The sequence below is a fragment of the Podarcis bocagei genome, assembly GCF_964188305.1.
Source record: "Podarcis bocagei genome assembly, chromosome: 7".
Classification (NCBI taxonomy): domain Eukaryota; kingdom Metazoa; phylum Chordata; class Lepidosauria; order Squamata; family Lacertidae; genus Podarcis; species Podarcis bocagei.
This window is the reverse complement of record NC_138132.1, coordinates 89,322,590-89,347,735: the sequence shown is the minus strand read 5'-3', so window position 1 is coordinate 89,347,735 and position 25,146 is coordinate 89,322,590. Positions and strand designations below refer to the sequence as shown.

The 25,146-nt window shown below is 49.2% G+C and overlaps 2 protein-coding genes across 2 annotated transcripts in view; both read left to right on the top strand.

Moving 5' to 3' along the window:
• The window catches only part of RNF181 (ring finger protein 181), a 166,822-nt gene that overhangs the window by 32,935 nt on the left and 108,741 nt on the right, over window positions 1-25,146 (top strand). The gene's annotated exons all lie outside the window — the stretch shown is intronic.
• LOC308591925 (coiled-coil domain-containing protein 63-like) lies at window positions 834-23,742 on the top strand. The gene is made up of 12 exons (XM_081203095.1): window positions 834-1,061; window positions 2,608-2,722; window positions 4,104-4,270; window positions 5,491-5,680; window positions 6,557-6,676; window positions 8,876-9,057; window positions 9,718-9,899; window positions 12,803-13,020; window positions 16,133-16,207; window positions 18,036-18,228; window positions 20,988-21,185; window positions 23,427-23,742. Exons 2-12 carry the CDS (start codon window positions 2,684-2,686, stop codon window positions 23,564-23,566), a joined length of 1,704 nt encoding a protein of 567 aa, XP_081059221.1. The 5' UTR covers window positions 834-1,061; window positions 2,608-2,683; the 3' UTR covers window positions 23,567-23,742.

Genomic DNA, 25,146 nt, shown 5'->3' with positions numbered 1-25,146 from the left:
CTTTTTCTTTTTCAAAAAGGGTGCCGGTACTCTCCATGAAGTTGCTACAGTAAGTGCCACGCTTTTAACATTTGAAATCATAGGTGCCAGTACTGTGTATCCTTGAGTAACCCCCCCCCCCAAAAAAAGCACTGATTACATGACAGATTTTACAAAATAGTGTGCTAGCTTTTGTCTACTGCAGAACACTTCATTGGGCTTGTTCAGGGGAGGGGGCAGGCGTCATTGCTTTCTAATCTGTCGATTCTATTGCACCCACAGAGAGCTACTAATGCACCTTGCTTTTCACAAAACCAAAAATGTGCAAAAACACCCAGCCAGGTAATTGTAAATGTGCTTGTGCAGTGTGTGAGGGCAAGGGCCAGAGCTCAGGGTGTCTGCCTTGCAATCTCCAGGGAGGACAAGTGGTATTCAGAAGTGTTGCTGTTTCTGACGCTTGAAGTAGAAATTAGTCTCCATCAGTCATGGTTAGTAGTCATGGACAGAGCATCCTTTGGCACAGAGCATCCTGGTTTATTGCAGATGCATGAAGGGCAAAGCTGTCAAGGTTGGGTTCCACGGTCCTGCTTTCAATCTTGAGGATTCACACTAGGCAAGAGTCACTGCACGCTCTCTGGGATTAGGGGTTAAATCCTAGTTTCTGGTGCTGAGCCATGGGTCAGATCAAGCTCGGTCCGCAAACCTCAACGCAATGAGAAATTGGGTAATCTGGTGAGGATCGCCTACCCTGCGGAACGCCCGCGCCCCAGCCAATCAGAAGCTGCCCGCTCACAATCGGATTCCGCATTGTGCGCGGAACTCTCTGCGGGGCGCGTTCTAGTAAGCGAGGCGCTTCTGCTGCAAGCGGAGGGGGAGGCGGGCGAAAGCAAGGGACGCCGACGCTGGCCTCATTTTCTGCCCTTTGGAAGATCAGCATTTTCCCTTTCGTTGGCTGGCCTCTCTGAAAGGAAGGTAGAGGAGTCCGCCGTCGCGCAAGTTGCGCGGCGGTTAGAAGAAGACGCTTGCGAGATCCTGTCCCGCAGAAGTAGGGAGGCAGCGCTGCGGCTGGTGCCCGGAAGAAAGTGAGACTTCTGCTTAGCCCAGGCTCCGTTATTCCCCTTCCTTCTCTCCCTGTGGTGTCCAAATAATTGTTGTCAATCACATCTGAGCCCTTTCCCCATCAAGCCTCTCCTAATTTCCCCCCTATTTATGTGATCGATATTCATGGTTCTTTCAAAAGCAGCGTAACTAAGGTCCCTGCCCCCAGAAGTTTACAGTTTCTATGCTGCAAAATAAGCAGGCGGGAGGATGGGTCCAAGGGGTCAGTGCAGTTGAAATGGGAGACGCATTTTTTATTATTATTAATTTACAGGTATTGCATTTACTGTATATCCCACTTTTTACTTCCAGGAGCTCAGGGTGGCATACATGGTACTCCCCGTCCTCATTTTTTTTATTAAAAAATAAATTTATTTGTTTTATTAAAAAAATAAATTTATTTGTTTGATTTTTCAGATTAAAGTTTTATAATCGCATATCTCTCTGCTGGACTTCCCTCCTCCCCTTTGTGGGTCCTATTGTTAATCATATCCTCCTGCATCTTTTATGATAATCCAAATCTTTTACATCTCCTTTATGTCCAAAATTCACCATTAAATTACAAGTGTTATTCCAACCCTACTAACGATTATTTATTTATTTCTATACCGCTTTGCATTTTAAATAAAAATCTCAAAGCGGTTTACAGCATATTAAACCTCTTCATTAGGGCTGGTGAGTCTGGGCCTCGTCCCCCTAGGCCCAGGTGGATTTTAGCTGTTTACAATGGTTTTTAGGATAAATTAGAAATTTTCCCCATCCCTAATTAAAATTTTGGTCATTCCTGATTTCTGGTTCTTCCGGTCATTTTAGCCCTTTTTGTGATAACCCGTCCACTTCACCTGCCATTCTTCTCCCCCTCCTCATTTAATCCCCACATAAACTCTGTGAAGTAGGTTAGGCTGAGAGGCAGGGACCGAACCCCCCTCCCCCAGATCATCAAGTGAGCTTCATGGCTCAAGTGGGGGGATTTGAACCCAGGTCCTAGCCCAAGACTCTAACCACTGCACCACACTGGCATGAGACTCCAACGGTGCTTGGAAGTGTGTGGGCAGTACCTGATGAGTTCAGGTGTAAATAGACTAAATGACACCTCCCCACCCCACTCCGCCCTCACCCGCTCCCAAATTCTGGGCTTGGCAAACGTCAGTCAACCTTGCAACTCCTTCATGCCAAGACCTAACGAAATGTCTAGAATGACCCGCTTGGAATGGGTCGGTTTCCATAGAAATGGCAAGAAGAAGGTTTGTGCCCCCACCAGTACGTGCTCTCTTGTCATTTCTATGGAAACCCAAGCCCTGAATGGGTTGGACAAAGCTGAGCCATCTGTTGCGCCCCCTCATTATAGAAGGAGAACAAGCTCTGTGATGCCATCAGGATCATGTTCTACCGTTAAGCTCAGAGAGCCATCTGGGGTGATTTCGCCTTAAGGGAAGCAGAGGAAAAGGGGCGAGGACCAAATTTGCCAGGACGATGGAGCAATTGCTGATGGTCCCTTGCTTCCGAATGTACATTTGCTGTTCTTTTCAGGGCACGGGTCTTCCTTCAAGAAACATATTACCTTTGTTTTGCTTGACGGAGGCGACTGAAATCAACAGGAGAGAGAATGAAGGCATTGACTAAAATGGCGACTGGAACTACCCTGGTAACTCTTAGACTGCTCTGGAATGACTCTTGAAGACATCTTGTGTTTAATTACACGGCACATTTATTGATGGGCCACAGTTGTCACCAACGTCTTACAAAAGATGACATTGGTACCAGTGGTTCCCCCCCCCTTTTTCTGAGGCCGTTTCCACATGTGGGTTTTGTTTTGTTTTTACTCATAATGGCTGCTCTGGGCTGTGGTTACACGCGTGACACACAATTTCAGATCAGGCAACTTCAGGTTCCAACTCTTAAATGGATTGGTTGCCGTGGGATGCAGGGCCTTTTTTGTCGTAGCCCCAGAGCTCTGAAACTCTCTTCCGAAGGATGTCAGCTGGTCTCCCTCTCTGACAGCAGAAAAAGATGGTTTTGTTTCCTCCCCCCTGAGTTCTCCACTGGTATCTCCACTGTTGCTGCTGTTGTTTTAAAACTGCCCAAATAGGAAGATGCTTTCTTTCTCTGCTGGGATTTTGGAAGCTGGGGCCAAGGGGCCGGGCGCTTGTGGGATTCCCAATAGGGTAGGGCACCTGCTATGCTTCGGCCCCATCAAATGGCTTTTGTTGGTGGGAGATATATAGGAATCATCATCATCATCATCATCATCATCATCATCATCATTTATTATTTATACCCCACCCATCTGGCTGGGTTTCCCCAGCCACTCTGGGCGGCTTCCAACAAAACACTAAAATACAGTAACCTATTAAAAATTAAAAGCTTCCCTAAACAGGGCTGCCTTCAGATGTCTTCTAAAAGTTTGGTAGTTATTTTTCTCTTTGACATCTGATGGGAGGGCGTTCCACAGGGCGGGTGCCACTAACGAGAAGGCCCTCTGCCTGGTTCCCTGTAACTTGGCTTCTTGCAATGATGGAACTGCCAGAAGGCCCTCGGAGCTGGACCTCAGTGTCCGGGCTGAACGATGGGGGTGGAGACGCTCCTTCAGGTATACTGGACCGAGGCCGTTTAGGGCTTTAAAGGTCAGCACCAACCCTTTGAATTGTGCTCGGAAACGTACTGGGAGCCCGTGTAGGTCTTTCAAGACCGGTGTTATATGGTCTCGGCGGCCGCTCCCAGGCACCAGTCTAGCTGCCGCATTCTGAATTAGTTGTAGTTTCCGGGTCCCCTTCAAAGGCAGCCCCATGTAGAGTGCATTGCAGTAGTCCAAGCGGGAGATAACCAGAGCATGTACCACTCAGGCGAGACAGTCCGCGGGCAGGTAGGGTCTCAGCCTGCGTACCAGATGGAGCTGATAAACAGCTGCCCTGGACACAGAATTGACCTGAGCCTCCCTGGACAGGGAGGTTTGAGCCTTTTGAGCTTAAAACAGGGCCCCCTCCCCTCTCTTTTCCCCTTCCCTCCTGATCTGCCCCGATCCACAGCGCCAGAAACAATCCCGCTCCAGGAGCGAGAACTCTGACTACACTGAGAATGAGAAAGAGATGATGGCCGAGACTGAGCTGAGGAAGCTGCAGCAACAGTTCCGGATCATGGTGGAGAACAGGAAGTCTTTTGGGATCAAGACTCAGCGGCTGTTGTTCCAGCAGGAGTAAGTGGGACATAGTTTTGCAAGGGGGGTGGCCACATGAAGGGACGTCCACAGGGACCAGAGGTGGGGAAGCTCAGGCACAGGGGCCAAATGCGGCCCCCGGGTCTCCATGTTTGGCCCTCAGAACTATCCCCAGGAGTATAGCCCTTGCTTTTCAAAGGCAAAGGTGCCAAATCCGGGGTTTTTTTGCCCCAACCCCCACCTGTCCTGGCTCCCATCTGATGAAGAACATGGAATTACGTCACGGTTTCCACCAGAAGCTTTAATGACCACTGCAGATGTGCTATTGACAATCAATCAATCAATCAATCAATCAATCAAATCTCTCCTATAGAAAAACTACGGAAACGTTAGGTAAAGCTAAAGGGACCCCTGACCATTAGGTCCAGTCATGACCGACTCTGGGGTTGCGGCGCTCATCTCGCTTTATTGGCCGAGGGAGCCGGCGTACAGCTTCCGGGTCATGTGGCCAGCATGACTAAGCCACTTCTGGCGAACCAGAGCAGCGCACGGAAATGCCATTTACCTTCCCGCCGGAGCGGTACCTATTTATCTACTTGCACTTTGGCGCGCTTTCGAACTGCTGGATTGGCAGGAGCAGGGACCAAGCAACGGGAGCTCACCCCGTCACGGGGGTCCGAACCGCTGACCTTCTGATCAGCAAGTCCTAGGCTCTGTGGTTTAACCCACAGCGCCACCCACGTCCCACTACGGAAACATTAAGAAGACATTTTTTAAAAATCCTAAAGAAAAAGCCTCCCTCTTCCCCATAGTGCACATTCCTTAACTTCCATTCTGCACCCGTTCTGTTTGGGGCTGAAGAAAGGTCTGTGTTACATATTGCCATGTTGACTTAGATCCATATCAACAGCCCCAGTCCCCTTTTCTGGACCAGACCCCCTCTTTCAGATGCCCACTGGCATTAAGACGATAGCCTCCCACTGTGGGTTGGTTCCAGCATCCAGTATTTGAGGCGCACTGTTCCTGTACATGGAGGCTTTGCTCTCGTTCCTGATGGCCATTGGTTGCCACTTTTTACGGATCCACCCCATCTTCTTTTAAAGCCATGTAGGTGAACCTCACCCCCCTTGCACATGCATCCCGTTGTGCGGAGAAGTATTACCAAACGCACGGCGCAGTTGTGGGCCTCCATTGGTGCGTCTGTGCAGTGTTTGATGTGAGGATGCACACTCTTAATCTCTTTCCCTCCTCTGCCGCAGGAGGCAAATCCACGCCTTGAAACAAGAGCACGACGAGATCAGTTTACTTCTGAGCCTCACCAAGTCGCCTCGGAACCTTTTCATCGACGACCGCAACTGCATGGAGCTTAAATTCCTTTTGCAGACCAAGGACGAATACGACGCCCTCATCAGAGCCACCAAGGCCTTGATCTCGGAACTGGATGACAAGGTGCATGGTGGGAAATGCCGGGAGGGGTGTGAGGTCTGGTGCACACACCCTGAAATTGGCTTGTATTTTTGGCTTTCTAGTTTGCTGCAAGCAGAAAGCCTAGAGTCATAGTATCATAAAGGTAAAGGGACCCCTGACCATTAGGTCCAGTTGTGGCCGACTCTGGGGTTGCAGTGCTCATTTCACTTTATTGGCCAAGGGAGCCGGCGTACAGCTTCCGGGTCATGTGGCCAGCATGACTGAACCACTTCTGGCGAACCAGAGCAGCACACAGAAACGCTGTTTACCTTCCCACCGGAGTGGTACCTATTTATCTACTTGCACTTTGACATGCCAGAAGGGGCTTACAGAGCCAGAGTCGGTCACGACTGGACCTAACGGTCAGGGGTCCCTTTACCTTTACCTTAAATTGGATTTAGAACAGTAAGAAAAGAGAATAAGATAGTTAATAGTTGGAAATAATTTTAGATTAAGAATGATATTGGAGAGCTGTTACATGCAGATAGAATGAAATTCAGAAGGGAGGGATCTGAAGAAGTCAATTAATAATGTAAGAGAAATTGGGTTTTTAAGGGATATGTGTTTAAGATTCCATTTTTTTGTTTTTCTTGTTTAGTACTGTATTGTGTTTTCTTTTGTGTGTTTTTTCTTTTTTCTATGTTATATTTATTATACGTAATTGTGGATTTTTTTTGAAAAAATAAAAACAGATCGGAACAGCAGCAGCCACATTTGACGTGTCTGTATAGACTTGTCTAAACAGAAATGGTGGGGGGGGCACCAAAAAGTGGGTGTCTATGGGGCGAAGGGACCTTGTGGGTAAACTGGTGCCTGAGCTATTCATATAAAGGTCTTCCTGGATCTCTTTTGTTTCAGATCATGGAACTGGAGAACAAGATTAAGAAACAGAAAATGCTTGTCATCAAAATGAGGCAGGAGTACGACGGCAGGTGGCTGCAGAAGCAGATCCAGCTCTTAGAGAACCGACTCAACCACGTGAGCTGTGGCCCCCCCACCTCCGCTGGTCCAGACCCCCCTCCTGAGTCCCACACCTTCTGCCTCTGCTGAGTACCAGAGTCTGCCTCCTCGAGGAGGCGGCAATGAAATAATCTCACCCCCTGCGAAAAACCAACATTATAAACCCAGTTAAAAGCAGCGGGAACTGTTTATATTCTGCTCCCAAGCTTCAGGGGAACATCCTGCAACACACACACACTGTGCTGGACCCGTGGGTTACTCGAGAGGCGAGGTCCAAGTCCGGTCCATGGTCAAAGGTGCAATGGGGAGGCAGTCTTTAGTAGCTGAAGCTGGGTGCAGGGCAGGGAGTCGGGTGAAGTCAGGAACAGGCTTGCAAGCAGGGAGCCAGGGCGGGTCAGGAGCTCAGGCAGGAAAGCAGGACAGGGTTCAGGCAGGAACTAGCAACCAACATTGTTGCTCCCACAACTTGGGACTGGGGCTGGCCGGCTTTTATCTGCCCCGAGGCATAGGGCGGCCCTGATCCTCTGGTGACTCGCCTCTCCTGGCCTGGAGGCGAGCACTCCTCCTGCGGGAACTTAGTTCCCTCCGCCTCTCTGCCCTGAGCCTCTGCAGCTCAGGAGAGGCTGGAGGGTTACCGGACCCAGAGGCAACCTCAGCTTCCCCTGACGGGGCTGAGAGTGGAGCACCTGCAGGCAATGGGTCCTCCATCACCTCAGGAGCCAGAGCAGACTCAGCTGATGCCTGCACCTGAGGACCCAGCACAGGTGAGGACCCTTCAGGCTCATGCCCCAGCCCCGGCTCAGCTGGTTCTGAAGGCGGGGAATCCTGTGCAGGCTGGGATCCCTCAGGTTCAGCATCCGAGTCCGAATCCCAGGCCATCACACACACATGAGGGAAGGACCAGCAGACTTGCAGGGACCCCACGTTTTGTAGAAGGACCCATTTATTTATTTTGGGGGGGGGAATCCCAAGGAGGAGAAAATGTTGCACAATATCCCGAAAAGATCTCAGTGGCACAGGATGCTGAGAGTGGAGAGAAAAACTGGGTGGGAGAGGTGGGGGACCTCAGACCTAGGGGCCAAATGTGGCCCTCTAGGGTCCTCTCTGGCCCTCATGTCTCTCCCCAAGCCACATTCCCTCTCTGCAGGTCACACCTCTTGCTACCTCTGCTCCACATCTTCCTGGGATGTGCCCTCAAATTCCAGCCAAAGTAAACGTATTAAAAAACAACACCCGATCTAAAATCATGACTATTCCTCTAGATGCCACAGACTAATGCCGAGGTGGTTCAGCACCTCTTTGCAGGAAGAAGGTTTCGCAGTTTAGGACAGTCATCATCATCATCATCATCATCATCATCATCATCATAATTCATTATTATTTATACCCCACCCATCTGGCTGGGTTTCCCCAGCCACTCTGGGCGGCTTCCAACAAAACACTAAAATACAATAACCTATTAAACATTAAAAGCTTCCCTAAACAGGGCTGCCTTCAGATGTCTTCTAAAAGTTTGGTAGTTATTTTTCTCTTTGACATCTGATGGGAGGGCATTCCACAGGGCGGGCGCCACTACCGAGAAGGCCCTCTGCCTGGTTCCCTGTAACTTGGCTTCTCTCAGTGAGGGAACCGCCAGAAGGCCCTCAGCACTGGACCTCAGTGTCTGGGCTGAACGATGGGGGTGGAGACGCTCCTTCAGGTATACTGGACCGAGGCCGTTTAGGGCTTTAAAGGTCAGCACCAACACTTTGAATTGTGCTCGGAAACTTACTGGGAGCCAGTGTAGGTCTTTCAAGACTGGTGTTATGTGGTCTCGGCAGCCGCTCCCAGTCACCAGTCTAGCTGCCGCATTCTGGATTAGTGGTAGTTTTCGGGCCACCTTCAAAAGTAGCCCCACATAGAGCACATTGCAGTAGTCCAAGCGAGAGATAACCAGAGCATGCACCACTCTGGCGAGACAGTCTGCGGGCAGGTAGAGTCTTAGCCTGTGTACCAGATGGAGCTGATAAACAGATACCATGGACACAGAATTGGCCTGTGCCTCCATGGACAGCTGTGAGTCCAGAATGACTTCCAGGCTGCGCACCTGGTCCTTCAGGGGCACAGTTACCCCATTCAGGACCAGGGAGTCCTCCATACCCACCCACCCCCTGTCCCCCCAAAACAGTATTTCTGTCTTGTCAGGATTCAACCCCTTCCTCATTTTGCTCTTCCCAGGTAACGGTTTATTTTGACACCATCATGATCACCAATGCCAAACTCCGCGAGGAGATAGAGAACCTCCAGTGCCAGAAGTCTGTCTTCGATTCCATCTACTCCCGGCTTCACAAACAGCTAGAGCAACAGAGGAAGACGATGGACTTGTCTATTGTGCAATCGACGCAAGCCTACGAGCAAAGGTGAGAGCAGCTGGTCCCAGGTTCAAATCCCACCAGGTTCAAATCCTGGGATCCGCCCCGCCCCCCACCCGAAACCCCGTGGAGATGCTACCAGTCGTTGTTGTTGTTTAGTGGCTTAGTCGTGTCCGACTCTTCATGACCCCATGGACCAGAGCACGCCAGGCACTCCTGTCTTCCACTGCCTCCCACACTTTGGTCAAACTCATGCTGGTATCTTCGAGAACACTGTCCCACCATCTCGTCCTCTGTCTTCCCCTTCTCCTTGTACCCTCCAACTCTCCCAACATCAGGGTCTTTTCCAGGGAGTCTTCTCTTCTCATGAGGTGGCCAAAGTATTGGAGCCTCAGCTTCACGATCTGTCCTTCCAGGGAGCACTCAGGGCTGATTTCCTTCAGAATTCTGAGGTCTGATCTTCTTGCAGTCCATGGGACTCTCAAGAGTCTCCTCTAGCACCAGAATTCAAAAACCAGACAATGTAGACAACACTGAACCTGGTGGGACAGTAGTGTGACTATTAAAGGCAACATCCCTGTGTTCCTGTCCTATTTCTGAACATGCATTTTCATGCATTGCAGGGGTTGGACTAGAGGACCTTTGGGGACCCCTTTCCAACTGTGATTCTATGATTTACCCGTCACCACCACTTCTGCCCGCTTCTAGGGTGGAGGCCCTTGCCAGGATCTCTGCGATGAAGGAGCGGCGCTGCAAGGACATTGCGCAGTTCAACGTTGAGTTTCGGGAGCTGGAGCGGATCTACAACCACGAAACCAAGCTGAAGGCTTTCATGCTCAGCAAGCTGGTGGACCGCTCGGAATTTGAGGAGCAAGCCAGAAAGGAAGAAGGTACCACGCATTGTTGTAAACAAAAATCTGCCCTTTCCCCCCCTTATGGGGAATCCAAGAGCCCATATAGAGTCCTTAAGTGGGTTCCCTATCAGTAGGAGAACATAACAGAGGCCAACCAGAGAATATTGAGAAGCAAAGCAGCTAGTAAGCCTGATCTTTATTGATTTGTTGCAACAGGGTCCTCACTCACCACACGCAGGAGGGATCAGGAACCCAGAACAATGGTGCGCAAGCCCTTCTATAGACTTTTGGAATTGCCCACCCTGTAGCTCAAGACCACCCCAAAAAACATGATACATACATCACAGAAGGAGGCGGTCTACAACAGAAATCCTGTTTGCCAGGATACCTGTTAATGGTCCCTGATTGCTTTACCAGGGCAGCCTGGCCATTCTTTTGTGATGGTTAATACTTTTAGTTCCTGAATCCAGGTCATGGGCTCACCATATTCATACACAAATACGTCTTTCAGACAAGATTTGTAGGCAAAAAGACAAAGGGAAGGTTTTCCCCATTTCCTTCCTCCTTGCAAATAAATATATTGAGGTCAATTTGGGAGAGTCAAAATGGCTTCAGGATTGCTCTCCTGTACTATTTCAGACATGTGGTTTATATACTTGTGTATGTGCTTGCCTTGTACATTTATAAACATTTGTTTTATATTAGGGACTTTACAATTCTTACAACAATATGCTTTGAATTTATGCTTTAAAGTTATGATTTAAAGGCTTGCTGAAGACACTCCTGTATTTATGAAAAGAATAGATTTAAAAGTTCCTGCTGTTAGGGTCTGCTTTGTAAATTTTAGCGGTTGCTCAGCCTTTGGGCTGCTGAATGTGTGAAGCAGAACACACTGGCTGCTGAAAGCAAGAGGATGGATCCTGTGGGCGGTATTCAGTCATGGTGCAGTCATGAAACTGGCTTATATCCCGGCCTGTTTGGTTGCTTGACACCACAGCTTCCATGACTTTAAATTTTAGCTCTTTAATTGCTGCCTTTAGTGGGTTGAGCAATTGATAATAATAATAAAAAAAATTTATTTACCATATTTTTTGCTCTATAAGACACACCAGACCACAAGACGCACCTAGTTTTTGGAGGAGGAAAACAAGAAAAAAATATTCTGAATCTCAGAAGCCAGAATAGCAAGAGGGATCATCCGCTGCACAGTGAAAGCAGCAATCCCTCTTGCTGTTCTGGCTTCTGGGATAGCTGCGCAGCCTGCACTCGCTATATAAGATGCACACACATTCCCTTTACTTTTTAGGAGGGAAAAAGTGAGTCTTATAGAGCAAAAAATACGGTATATCCCGCCCTCCCCAGCCAAAGCTGGGCTTAGAGCGGCCAACAACAGTAAAATAATACAGCATTCTAAAATCAATTCATTATAAAATCAGTTCAAATCAAATTGATGGCAACCATTGGGCTAGAGTTCTGTGAAGAATTACCAAAGGAGGGGGTCAGGCTGTGCCTTGGCCAAAGGCCTGGTGGAACAGCTCTGTCCTGCAGGCCCTGTGGAAAGATGCCAAGTCCCGCAGGGCCCTAGTCTCTTGTGACATGACAGAGCGTTCCACCAGATCGGGGCCACGGCCAAAAAAGCCCTGGCTCTGGTTGAGGCCAGCCTAACCTCCCTGTGGCCCGGGACCTCCAAGATGTTTTTGTTTGAAGACTGTCCTCCGTGGGACATACCAGGAGAGGCCATCCCGTAGGTACAAGGGTCCTAGGCCATATAGGGCTTTAAAGGTTAAAACCAGCACCTTAAACCTGATCCTGTACTCCACTAGGAGTCAGTGCAGCTGGTATAGCACCGGGTGAATGTGATCCTGCAGTGATGTTTTTTCATGAGTGTTGTGAGTCAGTGGGAGTGAGTTAACCAGCTTGATGCCCGAGTCTCCTGCAATTCTTGGGGTCCCGGATCCAACAAGGGTCAAAAATCAAATGGAGGATTCCGCTGTTGAGTTACCCAGGCAAAGTGCACAAGAACCACCTAAGTATGGTCCTTTGTATAACGAAGGAAGTAGCTTTGTGCCGGAGGGCAAATGGGTGGGTCCCCTCCTTCACCTGGCTGGTGGTGAGAAAGACCAAGACAAAGAGTGTGTGTGATCTGAGCCCGAAAAGGCAGAAGCCAGACAGTGAGAGCCATGCTTGATTTCTGTTGAAATCCAGGGCTGTGGCTATGGGAGAAGCAAGACCTTCTTGGGGTGTTAATGCTATGAACCCCTCTATCTTAGGCTCAGGTTGTATATACGTGTAAATAAACCATAGTCTCTGCTGCCCCACATTCTGCAAGGAAACACAAACCTGTCAGGAATGAGCCAGCTCCCAGTGAAGGTTTGCAGCCAACTGCAGAAAGCAGCCAGGAACAGGGAGACTTAGATGTTAGGCAGGGGAGAGCCGGCCGCTGCAGACTGCTGCTCTTCCTGACCTTGATGGGTGATAAGGCAGTAGCTGAGAGCAGGCTAGAACACGGCCAGAGCTCGCAGGAAGCACATATAGGGGAGAATATATTCAGAGACAGCCTCTCAGACCAGGGAGAGGGTGGAGCTGATCCACTCAGTCCAAAGAGTTGGTGAATGGGAGGGCTGCTAGACAGGAAGCAAAACAAGAGACGTGAGAGTGGTAAGTTCAATATCTTCTGTAGATCCCGGAAGGAATCTTCAGAAGGGTCATCTTGAGTAATGATGCTGGAGGCTTTGTTAGAGCCGTCCGGAGTTATCTGTTTGTCTTGGCAATAAATCCACCTTTTTAATTATCTACGCTTACTGTGTTATCAACCTGGGAACCTGGACTTCTGACAGAACCCTGGGTAAGCGCCTGGAACCCCCTGGAGCCTTGCACCCCTCGGAGACTGAGGTGGCAAGAGACAATTTTATGAACCCTCCCCCTTGAATCCCTTCCAGCTCTCAAGGCCAAGAAGCGAGCCAAGACCAAGGGCGAGAGCTTTGAGAGTTACGAGGCTGCCTACATGCGACTGCTGAAGCTGACGGAAAATGGGGACATTGACCTGCTGGTGGAAGAGTTCATTGAGAAGGAGGAGAAGAACTTTGCCTACTTCAGCTATCTCACCGAACTGAACAATGACAATGAGAGGCTGCAGAAAAGGATTGAAGACATCGAGGTATCCTCTCTGCCCTTCCCCCTCCTACGCCCCTCACTGGTCCCTGGTCCTCTGGCCCAGGCTGGGCTCTGGACTGCTGATCCTGATGCAAGTGCGCTGTGTTTTGATTGAGCAGTAATAATAATAATAATAATAATAATAATAATAATAATAATAATAATAATTTTTTATATCCCGTCCTCCCCAGCCGAAGCCGGGCTCAAGGCGGCTAACAACAATAAAATAGTACAGCATTCTAAAATCGTTCGGTCCCAGCTCCTGCCCACCTAGAAGTTCGAAAGCACTCTTAAGTGCAAGTAGATAAATAGGGACCGCTTTATAGCGGGAAGGTAAACGGCGTTTCCGTGTGCTGCACTGGTGCAGGTTCGCCAGAGCAGCTTCGTCACGCTGGCCACGTGACCCGGAAGTGTCTCCAGACAGCGCTGGCCCCCGGCCTCTTAAGTGAGATGGGTGCACAACCCTAGAGTCGGACACGACTGGCCCGTACGGGCAGGGGTACCTTTACCTTTACCTTTACTAAAATCATTTCATTATAAAATTAATTCAACTCAAATTGATGGCAACCATTAGGCTAAAGTTCTGTGAATATTGCCAAAGGAGGGGGTCAGGCTGTGCCCTGGCCAAAGGCCTGGTGGAACAGCTCTGTCTTGCAGGCCCTGCGGAAAGATGTCAAGTCCTGCAGGGCCCTAGTCTCTTGTGACAGAGCATTCCACCAGATTGGAGCCAAAGCCGAAAAAGCCCTGGCTCTGGTTGAGGCCAGCCTAACCTCTCTGTGGCCTGGGACCTTTAGGATATTTTTATTTGAAGACCGTAAGTTCCTCTGTGGGACATACCAGGAGAGGCGGTCCTGTAGGTACGAGGGTCCTAACCCGTATAGGGCTTTAAAGGTTGAAACCAGCACCTTAAACCTGATCCTGTACCTTAAACCTGATCCTGTACCCCACCGGGAGCCATTGCTCCCGGTGGCTCCTGGATTGAAATAGCTTGGCCACAGCTGTTTATGCCCTGGTAACCACACAGTGCTGCAATGCTCTTGGCATGGTATGCAGGCTCCAGCTGACGCAGAAGATGGCAGTCAAACGCCCGCCAGCATGTAACACATTGCTTGGGGGTCTGCCACCGGCTGCCGGTTTGCTACAAGGCCACATTCAAGATGCTGGTACTGCCATCTAAGGCCCTGCGCAGCTCAGAAGCGGGTTGCTTAAGAAATGGCCTCCATCCTTGTACAGTCATACCTCGGGTTACAGATGCTTCAGGTTTCATTTTTTTGGGTTCTGGACGTGCCCAAACCCGGAAGTACCGTAACAGGTTACTTCTGGGTTTTGGCGGTCACACATATATAATAATAATAATAATAATAATTTATTATTTGTACCCCGCCCATCTGGCTGGGTTTCCCAGCCAACAAAACACTAAAATACAATAACCTATTAAAACTTAAAAGCTTCCCTAAACAGGGCTGCCTTCAGATGTCTTCTGAATGTCAGGTAGTTGTTTATCGCTTTGACATCTGCTGGGAGGGCGTTCCACAGGGCGGGTGCCACCACCGAGAAGGCCCTCTGCCTGGTTCCCTGTAGCTTTGCTTCTCGCAGTGAGGGAACCACCAGAAGGCCCTCGGCGCTGGACCTCAGCGTCCGGGCAGAATGATGGGGTTGGAGACGCTAAATTGTGCTTTGCGCATGCGCAGAAGACCAAGTCACAACCCGCGCATGCACAGACACGGCGCTGCGGGTTGCGAACGTGCCTCCCACACAGATCACATTCGCAGCCTGAGCGTCCACTGTACCTCCCAAATCAGTCAAGTACATTTTTGTTCCAGCTGGTTTTCCCAGCAGGATAAATGGGTCTACAAGTCTTCCTGTGAGGGTTTTCTTTTTGCTTTAAGCCAGTGTTTCCCAGACTTGGGTCGCCAGCTGTTTTCGGACTACAACTCCTATCATCCCTAGGAAGCAGGTCAGGGATGATGGGAGTTGTAGTCTTAAAAACACCTGGAGACCTAAATTTGGGAAACACTGTTTTAAACGTACTTTTTTGTGTCTTTTTAAGTGTTTTTAACTATTTTATGTGTAAATTGCCTTGAGATCGTGGCTTGGGAGGTGATTAAGAAACCAGTTGCAATAATAATAAAATAAAGAATGTGCGTGAGAGAAACATTTCAGGAGCTACAATTGACTCATTGCTGCCACCATGTAGCCAATGAAGGGACTACAAGATGGCTAAACCTCTCTATCACGACCAACTACTCTTTTGGTTGGGAGTTGGACCATAGCTGTCAACGTTTCCCTTTTTTAAAGGGAAATTCCCTTATTCCGATTAGGATTCCTCGCAAGAAAAGGGAAAAGTTGACAGCTATGAGTTGGACCAAACCACTTGATGTACGCTCTCAAAATGCTTTCACCAACACCCACCCATGAATCCTGGAATGCGTACCAGATTCCTTCTAAAAAGGAGCCTGCAACATCGACAGCTACAGGAACAAAAACAGAATTCTCTGATTAATCCATCCATTAAAATATTTTATCTTGTTATTTCCATTTGCTTATACATATTCATGCAAAGGATGATAGGGAAAAAATAAAACAAATAAATAAAAACTATAAGCATGCAAAGGAGTAAAATATTTTACTCTGATTAATCACCAGCTATGCTATATGATCCTCAATACCCATGGAAATTAATGGACCTACAGTCCTTAATAATTATACAGCCTAGGCAGGGGGCACCAACTCTTTTGTGCCCCTGCGTGCTTAAGTGGATATCTATTGGCAACAGAAGGTTTCTTCTTTCAAGACTAGCATTGCACTCAGGTGGCACATAATTCCAACTTTTCTTTACCTATTAATTTTCACATTTTATGTGATCTTTCAGACAAAGTGTGTTGTAAGGTGCATTATACAAATGTGACACTAGATGGCGATGGTGAGCTATGGCAAATTCAATGTATTTTTCAAAACGTTTCTTTAAAAAAGCACTTCCACAATTTTTTTAATGCGTGCCTAGATTCCACCCTAATTCTGGAAATCTAGCAAGCAGGAGGGAAATCTTGCAATTTTGGAGGGAAAGGTTCTGGACTCTCTGCCTGAGCCCCTTTGTGCCCTTCTGTGTTCTGTAGAATGAAATCAGCAACCTGAAATCAGAGCACAGGAAGGAGGAAGACATCGTTCATGGCAACATGAAAGAAGTGGAGGTAAGTGGGGCTGACCTAGGGGGTCCCGTCGCTGTGGGGAAAGGCTGCAACGTTTGGGACTTTCGAGTCCCATAGCTCAGAGGCAGCGTGTCCCGGGTTCAATCCCCAGTGACATCTCATGGGAGGGGTTGAGAGCTGCTGTCAGTCAGCACGGACAGTGCCAGATTTACATATAAGCCAAACAAGCTATAGCTTAGGGCCCTACTCTCTTGGGGGCCTGGGATGCAGGTGATGCTGTGGGTTAAACCACAGAGCCTAGGACTTGCCGATCAGAAGATTGGCGGTTCGAATCCCCGCAACGGGGTGAATTCCCGTTGCTCGGTCCCTGCTCCTGCCAACCTAGCAGTTCGAAAGCGCGTCAAAGTGCAAGTAGATAGATAGGTACTGCTCCGGCGGGTAGGTCAACGACGTTTCCGTGAGCTGCTCTGGTTCTCCGGAAGCGGCTTAGTCATGTTGGCCACATGACCCGGAAGCTGTACGCCGGCTCCTTCGGCCAATAAAGCAAGATGAGCGCCGCAACACCAGAGTCAGCCATGACTGGACCTAATGGTCAGGGGTCCCTTTAGAAGAAGAAGAAGAAGAAGAGTTTGGATTTGATATCCCGCCTTTCACTCCCCTTCAGGAGTCTCAAAGCGGCTAACAATCTCCTTTCCCTTCCTCCCCCACAACAAACACTCTGTGAGGTGAGTGGGGCTGAGAGACTTCAAAGAAGTGTGACTAGCCCAAGGTCACCCAGCAGCTGCATGTGGAGGAGCGGAGACGCGAACCCGGTTCCCCAGATTACCTGACTACCGCTCTTAACCACTACACCACACTGGCTCCACACTTTACATTTACCTTTACCCCTGACCGTTAGGTCCAGTTGCGGATGACTCTGGGGTTGCATGCTCATCTCGCTCTATAGGCCGAGGGAGCCGGCGTTTGTCCGCAGACAGCTTCTGGGTCATGTGGCCAGCATGACTAAGCCACTTCTGGAGAACCAGAGCAGCGCATGAAAACGCTGTTTACCTTCCCACCGGAGTGGTACCTATTTGTCTACTTGTACTTGATGTGCTTTCGAACTGCTAGGTTGGCAGGAGCAGGGACCGAACAACGGGAGCTCAACCTTAAAAGGGAACAGGCATGACTGTTGTGTGTCACATGCCTGTTTACTACCAGCACAGTCTAGGAACTTCTGTTTGTATATACGGTAGCTTTTGTATTGCCGCTGTTTTGCTGGACACGAAGGAAAGCAGACATGTTTCTTCCTTTGTTCCTGCTGCTGAATAAAATGCTGTAATATACTGCGTACACATGGCTCTGTCTGCCTCTTCTGCTGTGAGAAGATTGACACACTCTGCTGATAGAGCGTGCACGGGTCTCTAAACGTATCTGAGGCTCATGTCGCTGATTGATGCTGTTCCAAGGAAGACCGGTGATCGTCCAGCTGCCGGCCAGTGGCTGGAGCCAGCTGGGGGCCTGCCTAATGCCCCTGTCTCCCTGGCAGTATCCCAATAGCTCTGATGTTATGTACGGAGTTGAATAGGATCTAAAAGGCAGCAGTCTGATTGGTCCTAGAACAATAGGGTCCAGAATGCAGCAGTCTGATTGGTCCACAGGAGCCACCCAATCCAGCTCCAGGTGGAAGTGAATCCGCAAGCTGATTGGCCTACAGGTGAATCCCGGAATCAGCCAATCACGTGGGGCCCATTGTGTAAATAATGTATATAAAGCAGACATTCTGGGGGAACTTCCATTCCTCCTCACCGCTATTAGCTGAATAAAGAGCATGAAATCCACTCTCGACTCCGAGTATATTTCACCTGACCACCTCTCCTTTGGCCCGCAGGATAAGCTGCAGAAGACCACGGAGGAAGCCAACCAGTACGAGTACAAGCTGAAAGAGAACAGAAAGATCCTGGACCAGCTGAAGCAGGCGGTGGACTTCCTGTTCAAGCTAACGGGCTGCGATGCCACCCAGATCAGGGAGCAGCTGGGCGAGACGGGGGAGATCACAGATCAGAACCTGATGCAGTATTTCAGTGAGTGATGGGGCCCTGTTGTTGTTGTTGTTGTGTTGTTGTTGAGTCGTTTAGTCATGTCCGACTCTTTGTGACCCCCTGACCAGAGTACGCCAGGCACTCCTGTCTTCCACTGCCTCCCGCAGTTTGGTCAAACTCATGCTGGTAGCTTTGAGAACACTGTCCTACCACCTCGTCCTCTGTCGTCCCCTTCTCCTTGTGCTCTCCATCTTTCCCAACATCAGGGTCTTTTCCAGGGAGTCTTCTCTTCTCATGAGGTGAGTATTGGAGCCTCAGCTTCAGGATCTGTCCTTCCAGTGAGCACTCAGGGCTGATTTCCTTCAGAATGGAGAGGTTTGATCTTCTTGCAGTCCATGGGACTCTCAAGAGTCTCCTCCTGCACCATAATTCAAAAGCATCAATTCTTTGGCGATCAGTCTTCTTTATGGTCCAGCTCTCACTTCCATACATCAATACTGGGAAAACCATAGCTTTAACTATGCAGACCTTTGTTGGAAAAGTGATGTCTCTGCTTATTAAGATGCTGTCTAGATTTGTCATTTGCCATTCTCCCAAGAAGTAGGCGTCCTCTAATTTTGTGCCTGCTGTCACCATCTGTAGTGATCATGGAGCCCAAGAAAGTAAAATCTCTCACTGCCTCCATTTCCTCCCCTTCTATTTGCCAGGAAGTGATGGGCCCAGTGGCCATGATCTTCGTTTTTTTGATGTTGAGCTTCAGACCATATTTAGACTATATCCAGACCATATCCAGACGGCGCCCTAGATCAGGCCCATCTCTTGGGTTGCTTCTGCAATGGACCCAGATGCACACCAGACACCAAAAAGCATCACGGGGCTGGCAACACCTCTGCAGGGTTTCAGGCACAGGATCTTTCCCTGGAGATGCCACTAGGATTTGAACCTGGGACCGTCTGTCTGCAAGGGAGGCACTCTGCCACTGAGCTATGGCCATATCCCTGCAAATCTCCATTGGGCAAGAACAACCCACATTGCTGGAGTCCATTGCCCAGTAGCTCCAGCAGGCAGCATGGTTGGTTGCTAGAAATGATGGGAGTTTTAGTCTAGCAAGATGTTTGAAGCTCTCTGCCTTCTTGGGGAGCAAGGAGCTCTCTGCATTCTGTTTCTGGAGGGCCCAGGATGCTCTTGCAAGATCTTGCAGGGCTGTTGGGAATATCCCAGACCCGGTGCTTGGAGAGGGCCTTGCTTCCCAAGAAAGGTGGAGAGCTTAAAAGGTTTTTATGGACCAGGAAACCCATCCCAAAAAGAGCGTTTAAGCTCTCTGCCTTGCTTGCATTTAACTGGTGGGATTTCAGCCCTTCAAGCAGCCTTCAACCATGTATGGTTAGAATGGCACAAGTTAAATGTGTGTTAAGTTAAATGCGTTACAGGTAGGTAGCCGTGTTGGTCTGCTGTAGTCGAAACAAAACAAAATAAATAAAATAATAGAAAAATTCCTTCCAGTAGCACCTTAGAGACCAACTAAGTTAGTTATTGGTATGAGTTTTTTTGTGCATGCGATGCGTGTTAAGTAATCTTACAATTGCCACATTGGCCTCACTTTGTCCCCAAATTCCGACTGCGGAAAGTTAAAGTGCGGCTTATATTTGCGACCTTACAGTATGCAGCCAGGAGCAGCGAGGAAGGGAGCAACTTATATTGGGGTATTTTTTATTTTTTCTTCTCCCCCCCCCCCATCAATTTTAAAGGTGCTGCTTGTATTTGGGTGCGGCTTATATTCAGGCCAATACGGTATAATCATAATAGTGGATGCATTGCAAGAAGCAATCCAGATCTACTTGTGTTGCCTTTCAGCTCGATCTACTTTTCCCTGTGCACAGGCGCGGGCAAATGATTCGTGGGCAACTTAAGCTGTGTTTTCTGTGAAGTCCCATTGTACAACACGGAGCTTGCATGCCATTCTCTTGAAGCAACTTGTGATTTTCAGTGCTCCTACATGCTTAGCTTTGGGAAAGACAGTGGTTAAAAAGACTCCCTTGCATGCAGATTCTGTAGCTCCAGGACACTGGCGACTGTGGGCACTATGGGATGTGATCCATGAGAGCCAGTCAAGTACAACATTCCTTGTAATGCTAGAGAAGACATGCGAGGGAATGTTTGGTCCAGCCAGTCAAAACTTCCTCTTTCTCCTGGCTGGAGCATCCTTCCTTTTGCATGTGATAGAAGGTGGGCGTGACCTTACCTGTCCAGGTAACAAAAGGACGAGTCACGCAGCACACCTCTCTCTTTTTGACTTCCTTCTTCATTTGACCAGCTTTTAGCTAGGCCTGTCTGCTAGCTTTCAGCTAGCAGAAGCACTGGGATTATCCCCCCATATGGGGTAGATCCACATGTACATATCGGTAACTAAGTCTGCCTTCAGGAATCCAACTGTGAACTGATGTGAGTAAACTTCTTTTGTTGACTTTGAATAAGATTGCCGTGTCTTTATTCTTTTAAGAGGGATTCAAGGGAACTTACCAGGAACGTACAATTCAATCTGAGACAGGTTGAATTGTACAATAGTGAGAGGCTCACACGAGCCTGCAACCAGCTATCTGCTGTGCATGTAAAAAGGGGGATGTAAAGTCTGCTAAGTAAAGGAACTTGCTAACGCAAGTTAGGAAGGATATTAATAAACAATATATCCTCTCCTGCCACTCTGAGCATTCCCACAGAAACAGCAAGGGGTCTTTGACACCTGGTGACCTCCAGCCAATAGGCCACTGCTCCTGAAGTAACCACTTGTCTCCTCCCTTCAGGCATCGTGGAGAAGAAAACCAACGACCTCTTGCTGATCGAATCTTTCCGCCGTTACAAGGAGCTGGAGGGGGAGCTGGACTCAGTCCCCATGCTGAACCCCTTTTTGGGTGGCTCCGCCTTCCTGAAGAAAATGGAGACCATTAAGATTGTGCCACCTTCTTTCAGTGTCGATCCCTTCGCGGAGACACTGGAGCCCTGTAAGTAACTGTGGCTCTGATGCAGAGGACAGTGAGGCAAAATGTTTCTAAATGCTCTCAATATATGCAGCAGGCCTGCAGTCGGGGGTGAAACGAGGCTTTATTTCACCTGGGTCAAAGACCCAGATTGGTACTACCACCACCCCATGCATTTGCGTACACACAGAGAGAGAGAGAGAGAGGGGGGGGGCTGGCAGCCCTCTGGAGGCTTCATCCGGGGCAAAAAACCTGGCTAAGTCCCCCCATAGCTACGACTCTACCTGCGGCTTACATGTGATTTACTTGCACAATTGCAGCTCTGCATGGAGTGGTAGGTGGGAAAACAAGCAATAAAAATAATATTTTTTTATTTATACCCCGCCCATCTGGCTGGGTTTCCCCAGCAACTCTGGGTGGCTCCCAACAGAATATTAAAAATAGAATCACACATTAAAAACTTCCCTTCAGACAGCCTTCAGATGTCTTCTAAAAGTCAGGTGGTTGTTTATTTCCTTGACATCTGCTGGGAGGGCATTCCACAGGGCGGGCACCGCTACCAAGAAGGCCCTCTGCCTGGTTCCCTGTAACCTCACTTCTCGCAGGGAGGGTACCGCCAAAGGTCCTCAGAGCTGGACCTCAGTGTCCGGGCTGAACGATGGGGGTGGAGACGCTCCTTCAGGTATACTGGGCCTTGGCTGTTTAGGGCTTTAAAGGTCAGCACCAACACTTTGAATTGTGCTTCGAAAACCTACTGGGAGCCAATGTAGGTCTTTCAGGACTAGTTTTATATTGTCTCGGTGGCCACTCCCAGTCACCAGTCTTGCTGCTGCATTCTGGATTAGTTGCAGTTTCTGGGTCACCTTTAAAGGTAGCCCGACATAGAGCACATTGCAGTTGTCGAAGCAGGAGATAACTAGAGCATGCACCACTCTGGCGAGACAGTCCGCGGGCAGGTAGGGTCAACCTCAATCTGTTAGCCGCCATCCATCCTCCAACTGCCTCCAGACACTCACACAGGGCCTTCACCACCTTCACTGATTCTGATTTGAAAGAGAGGTAGAGCTGGGTATCATCCGCATACTGATGAACACCCAGCCTAACCCTCCTGATGATCTCTCCCAGTGGCTTCATATAGATGTTAAAAAGAATGGGGGAGAGGACAGAACCCTGAGACACCCCACAAGTGAGGGCCCAGGGTTCTGAACACTCATCCTCCATCACCACTTTCTGGACATGGCCCAGGAGGAAGGAGTGGACCCACTTCCAGCTCCCAGCTCCTCTAGATGGTCCAGAAGTATGTTATGGTTGATGGTATCAAAGGCCACTAAGAGATCCAGCAGAACTAGGAAGCAGCTTTCACCTTTGTCCCTAGCCCACTGGGGATCATCGGCCAGCGCAACCAAGCAAACAAATGCAGAACTGGGTAGGGGAGAATGGACAGTGGGAAGGGACCAGCCAAGATCTCACGTAACCGTCCCAGAACCCTGTGAGCAAGGAGGAGGGCTTAAAAAGCTCTTTCTTTGCGGGGGTTTCCCATCACTGAAAGAGTTTTCAAGCCCTCCATTTTGTTTACTGGGCTTTGGGAAGAAGAAGAAGGAGAAGGAGAAGGAGATATCCTGCCTTTCACTCCCCTTCAGGAGTCTCAAAGCGGCTAACATTCTCCTTCCCCTTCCTCCCCAACAACAAACACTCTGTGAGGTAAGTGGGGCTGAGAGACTTCAGAGAAGTATGACTGGCCCAAGGTCACCCAGCAGCTGCATGTGGAGGAGCGAAGACACGAACCCGGTTCCCCAGATTACAAGTCCACTGCTCTCAACCACTACACCACACTGGCTCTCTGGGAGGCTCCTGTGGCATCCCACAGCCTTCCAGAAGCCTTGCGTGGCCATCCCAGAGTCTGGTGAGGAAGGGATAGTCTCCATGGACAGGGAATGATGCTCCTGGACACCAGAGCATCTCCTGCTGCCAGCTGGCCTCCGCTGCCACCAGTCCCATTTAGGACTGAAATGCAAGGTGAGAGGTTGGCCAACCAGAAGATCATTTCCTGATCTTTCCCAAGGAAGACCCAAGTTTATGACGAGCTGAGCAAGGGGACGAGGGGGTCTTACTGGTCATCTGAAGCAAGCTTGAGCCTGGGCGGAGGGTGAGGAGGAGCAGGTGGCCAGGGGCTCAAATTCCGTTTTGTGGCAAGCTGTAATTAAAAACCAAGCCTAATGTTGCGGATTCCACCTCTAAGCTGCAACCCCTTGAATTTCCCAACAGCGGAGGGTCCTCTGGACCACAGCACCCTGCGAGCCATGATCCTGGAGAAAATGGAGAGGGAGAAGATGAAATCGCTTAAAAACTCGGTGGAGAGAATGGAGGGCAGCCGAGAAAAGAAGAAGTATTCCACCATACCCTAAGAGGAGGCAGGCAGGCACTCCGTCCAGAAAGCCCAGGGATTCTCAGCCCAGTTCATAGACTATGTATGTGTGTTTATATATATATTTATATTTTAAAAAATACTAAATGGGATGGAGTACCAAAATGGGCTCTCTTTTGTAAACATAAAAGGTTATTAATAAAGGTCACGATTTGACTTTCGCATTTCTACAGTCTCTGCAATGTTCTAACCTTTGCAATGTTTTACTTTTACTATCGGGACGTGGGTGGCGCTGTGGGTTAAACCACAGAGCCTAGGACTTGCCGATCAGAAGGTCGGTGGTTCGTATCCCCACGACGGGGTGAGCTCCCGTTGCTCGGTCCCTGCTCCTGCCAACCCAGCAGTTCGAAAGCACTTCAAAGTGCAAGTAGATAAATAGGTACCACTCTGGTGGGAAGGTAAACGGTGTTTCCGTGTGCTGCTCTGGTTCGCCAGAAGTGGTTCAGTCATGCTGGCCACATGACCCGGAAGCTGTACGCCGGCTCCCTCGGCCAGTAAAGCAAGATGAGCGCCGCAACCCCAGAGTCGGCCATGACTGGACCTAATGGTCAGGGGTCCCTTTACCTTTACTTTTACTATCAAATATTTCTCTCCATCTACTGGCTGAGTATGATGGTGGGCATCTGTCTGCTTCTGTTTGCAACATAGGGGCAGAACCACACATGCACCCACACATTTCTTTAAAGCTTTTCTAAAAAATTTTTTTACACAAAGTCTGCTTTGAGAGAGATGTGCTGCCGCAGATTTGAGTGACCTCAGCAGCTGGAGGGGAGCGGGAGTTTTCCCCTCTAGAAATATGTGAACAGAGCTGTCCACCTTGACCTTGATGTGCCTGCAATGCATATTGATTTTTCTTTTTAATGCTTGGCTTTTGCACAGCCAGGAGATTGGCTGGGTCCATTAGCCAGGGAAAACCCAGGGATCTATCCGAGCATCTGTTTGTTTCATCCAATGACAGTAGTAAAGCTCGGAGGACCCGGACGGGGCTGGGCTAGCCGAAGGAGAGCTCCTGGCAGCACTCAGAGGGGAAATGTTATGTACTGAGTTAAATAGGATCCAAAATGCCGCAGTCTGATTGGTCCTAGAACAATAGGATCCAGAATGCAGCAGTCTTATTGGTCCTAGAACAATGCAGCAGTATGATTGGTCTGCAGGAGCCACCCAATCCAGCTCTAGGTGGCAGTGAATCCGCAACCTGATTGGCCTACAGGAGAATCCTGGAATTAGCCAATCACGTGGGGCCCATTGTGTAAATAATGTATATAAAGCAGACACCTTGGGGGGACTTGCATTCCTCACTAGCATGAGCTGAATAACGAGCATGAAATCCACTCTTGACTCCGAGTATGAGTATATTTCAGGAAATGTACAGGTGACCTTAGGCAGATGTTGGTGGACCCCAACTCCCAGCAGTTGAGGCCAATGGGGTGAATGGTCAGGCATGATGGGAGTGGTAGTCAAGCCAACTGTTATCCACGTAGGAACATGTGGTGTCAGGTGTGCGTGCAGGAGCCAGGCCCTGGGACCAATAGGACTCTGCAGGACTGGGGCCTTCCTAAG

Coding starts and splice junctions, on each gene's coding strand:
- LOC308591925 (XM_081203095.1), top strand. CDS start 2,684: ATGAAGGCATTGACTAAAATGGCGACTGGAACTACCCTG. Junction 6,677..8,875: donor TAGAGAACCGACTCAACCAC/GTGAGCTGTGGC, acceptor TGCTCTTCCCAG/GTAACGGTTTATTTTGACAC. Junction 18,229..20,987: donor GAACCTGATGCAGTATTTCA/GTGAGTGATGGG, acceptor TCCTCCCTTCAG/GCATCGTGGAGAAGAAAACC.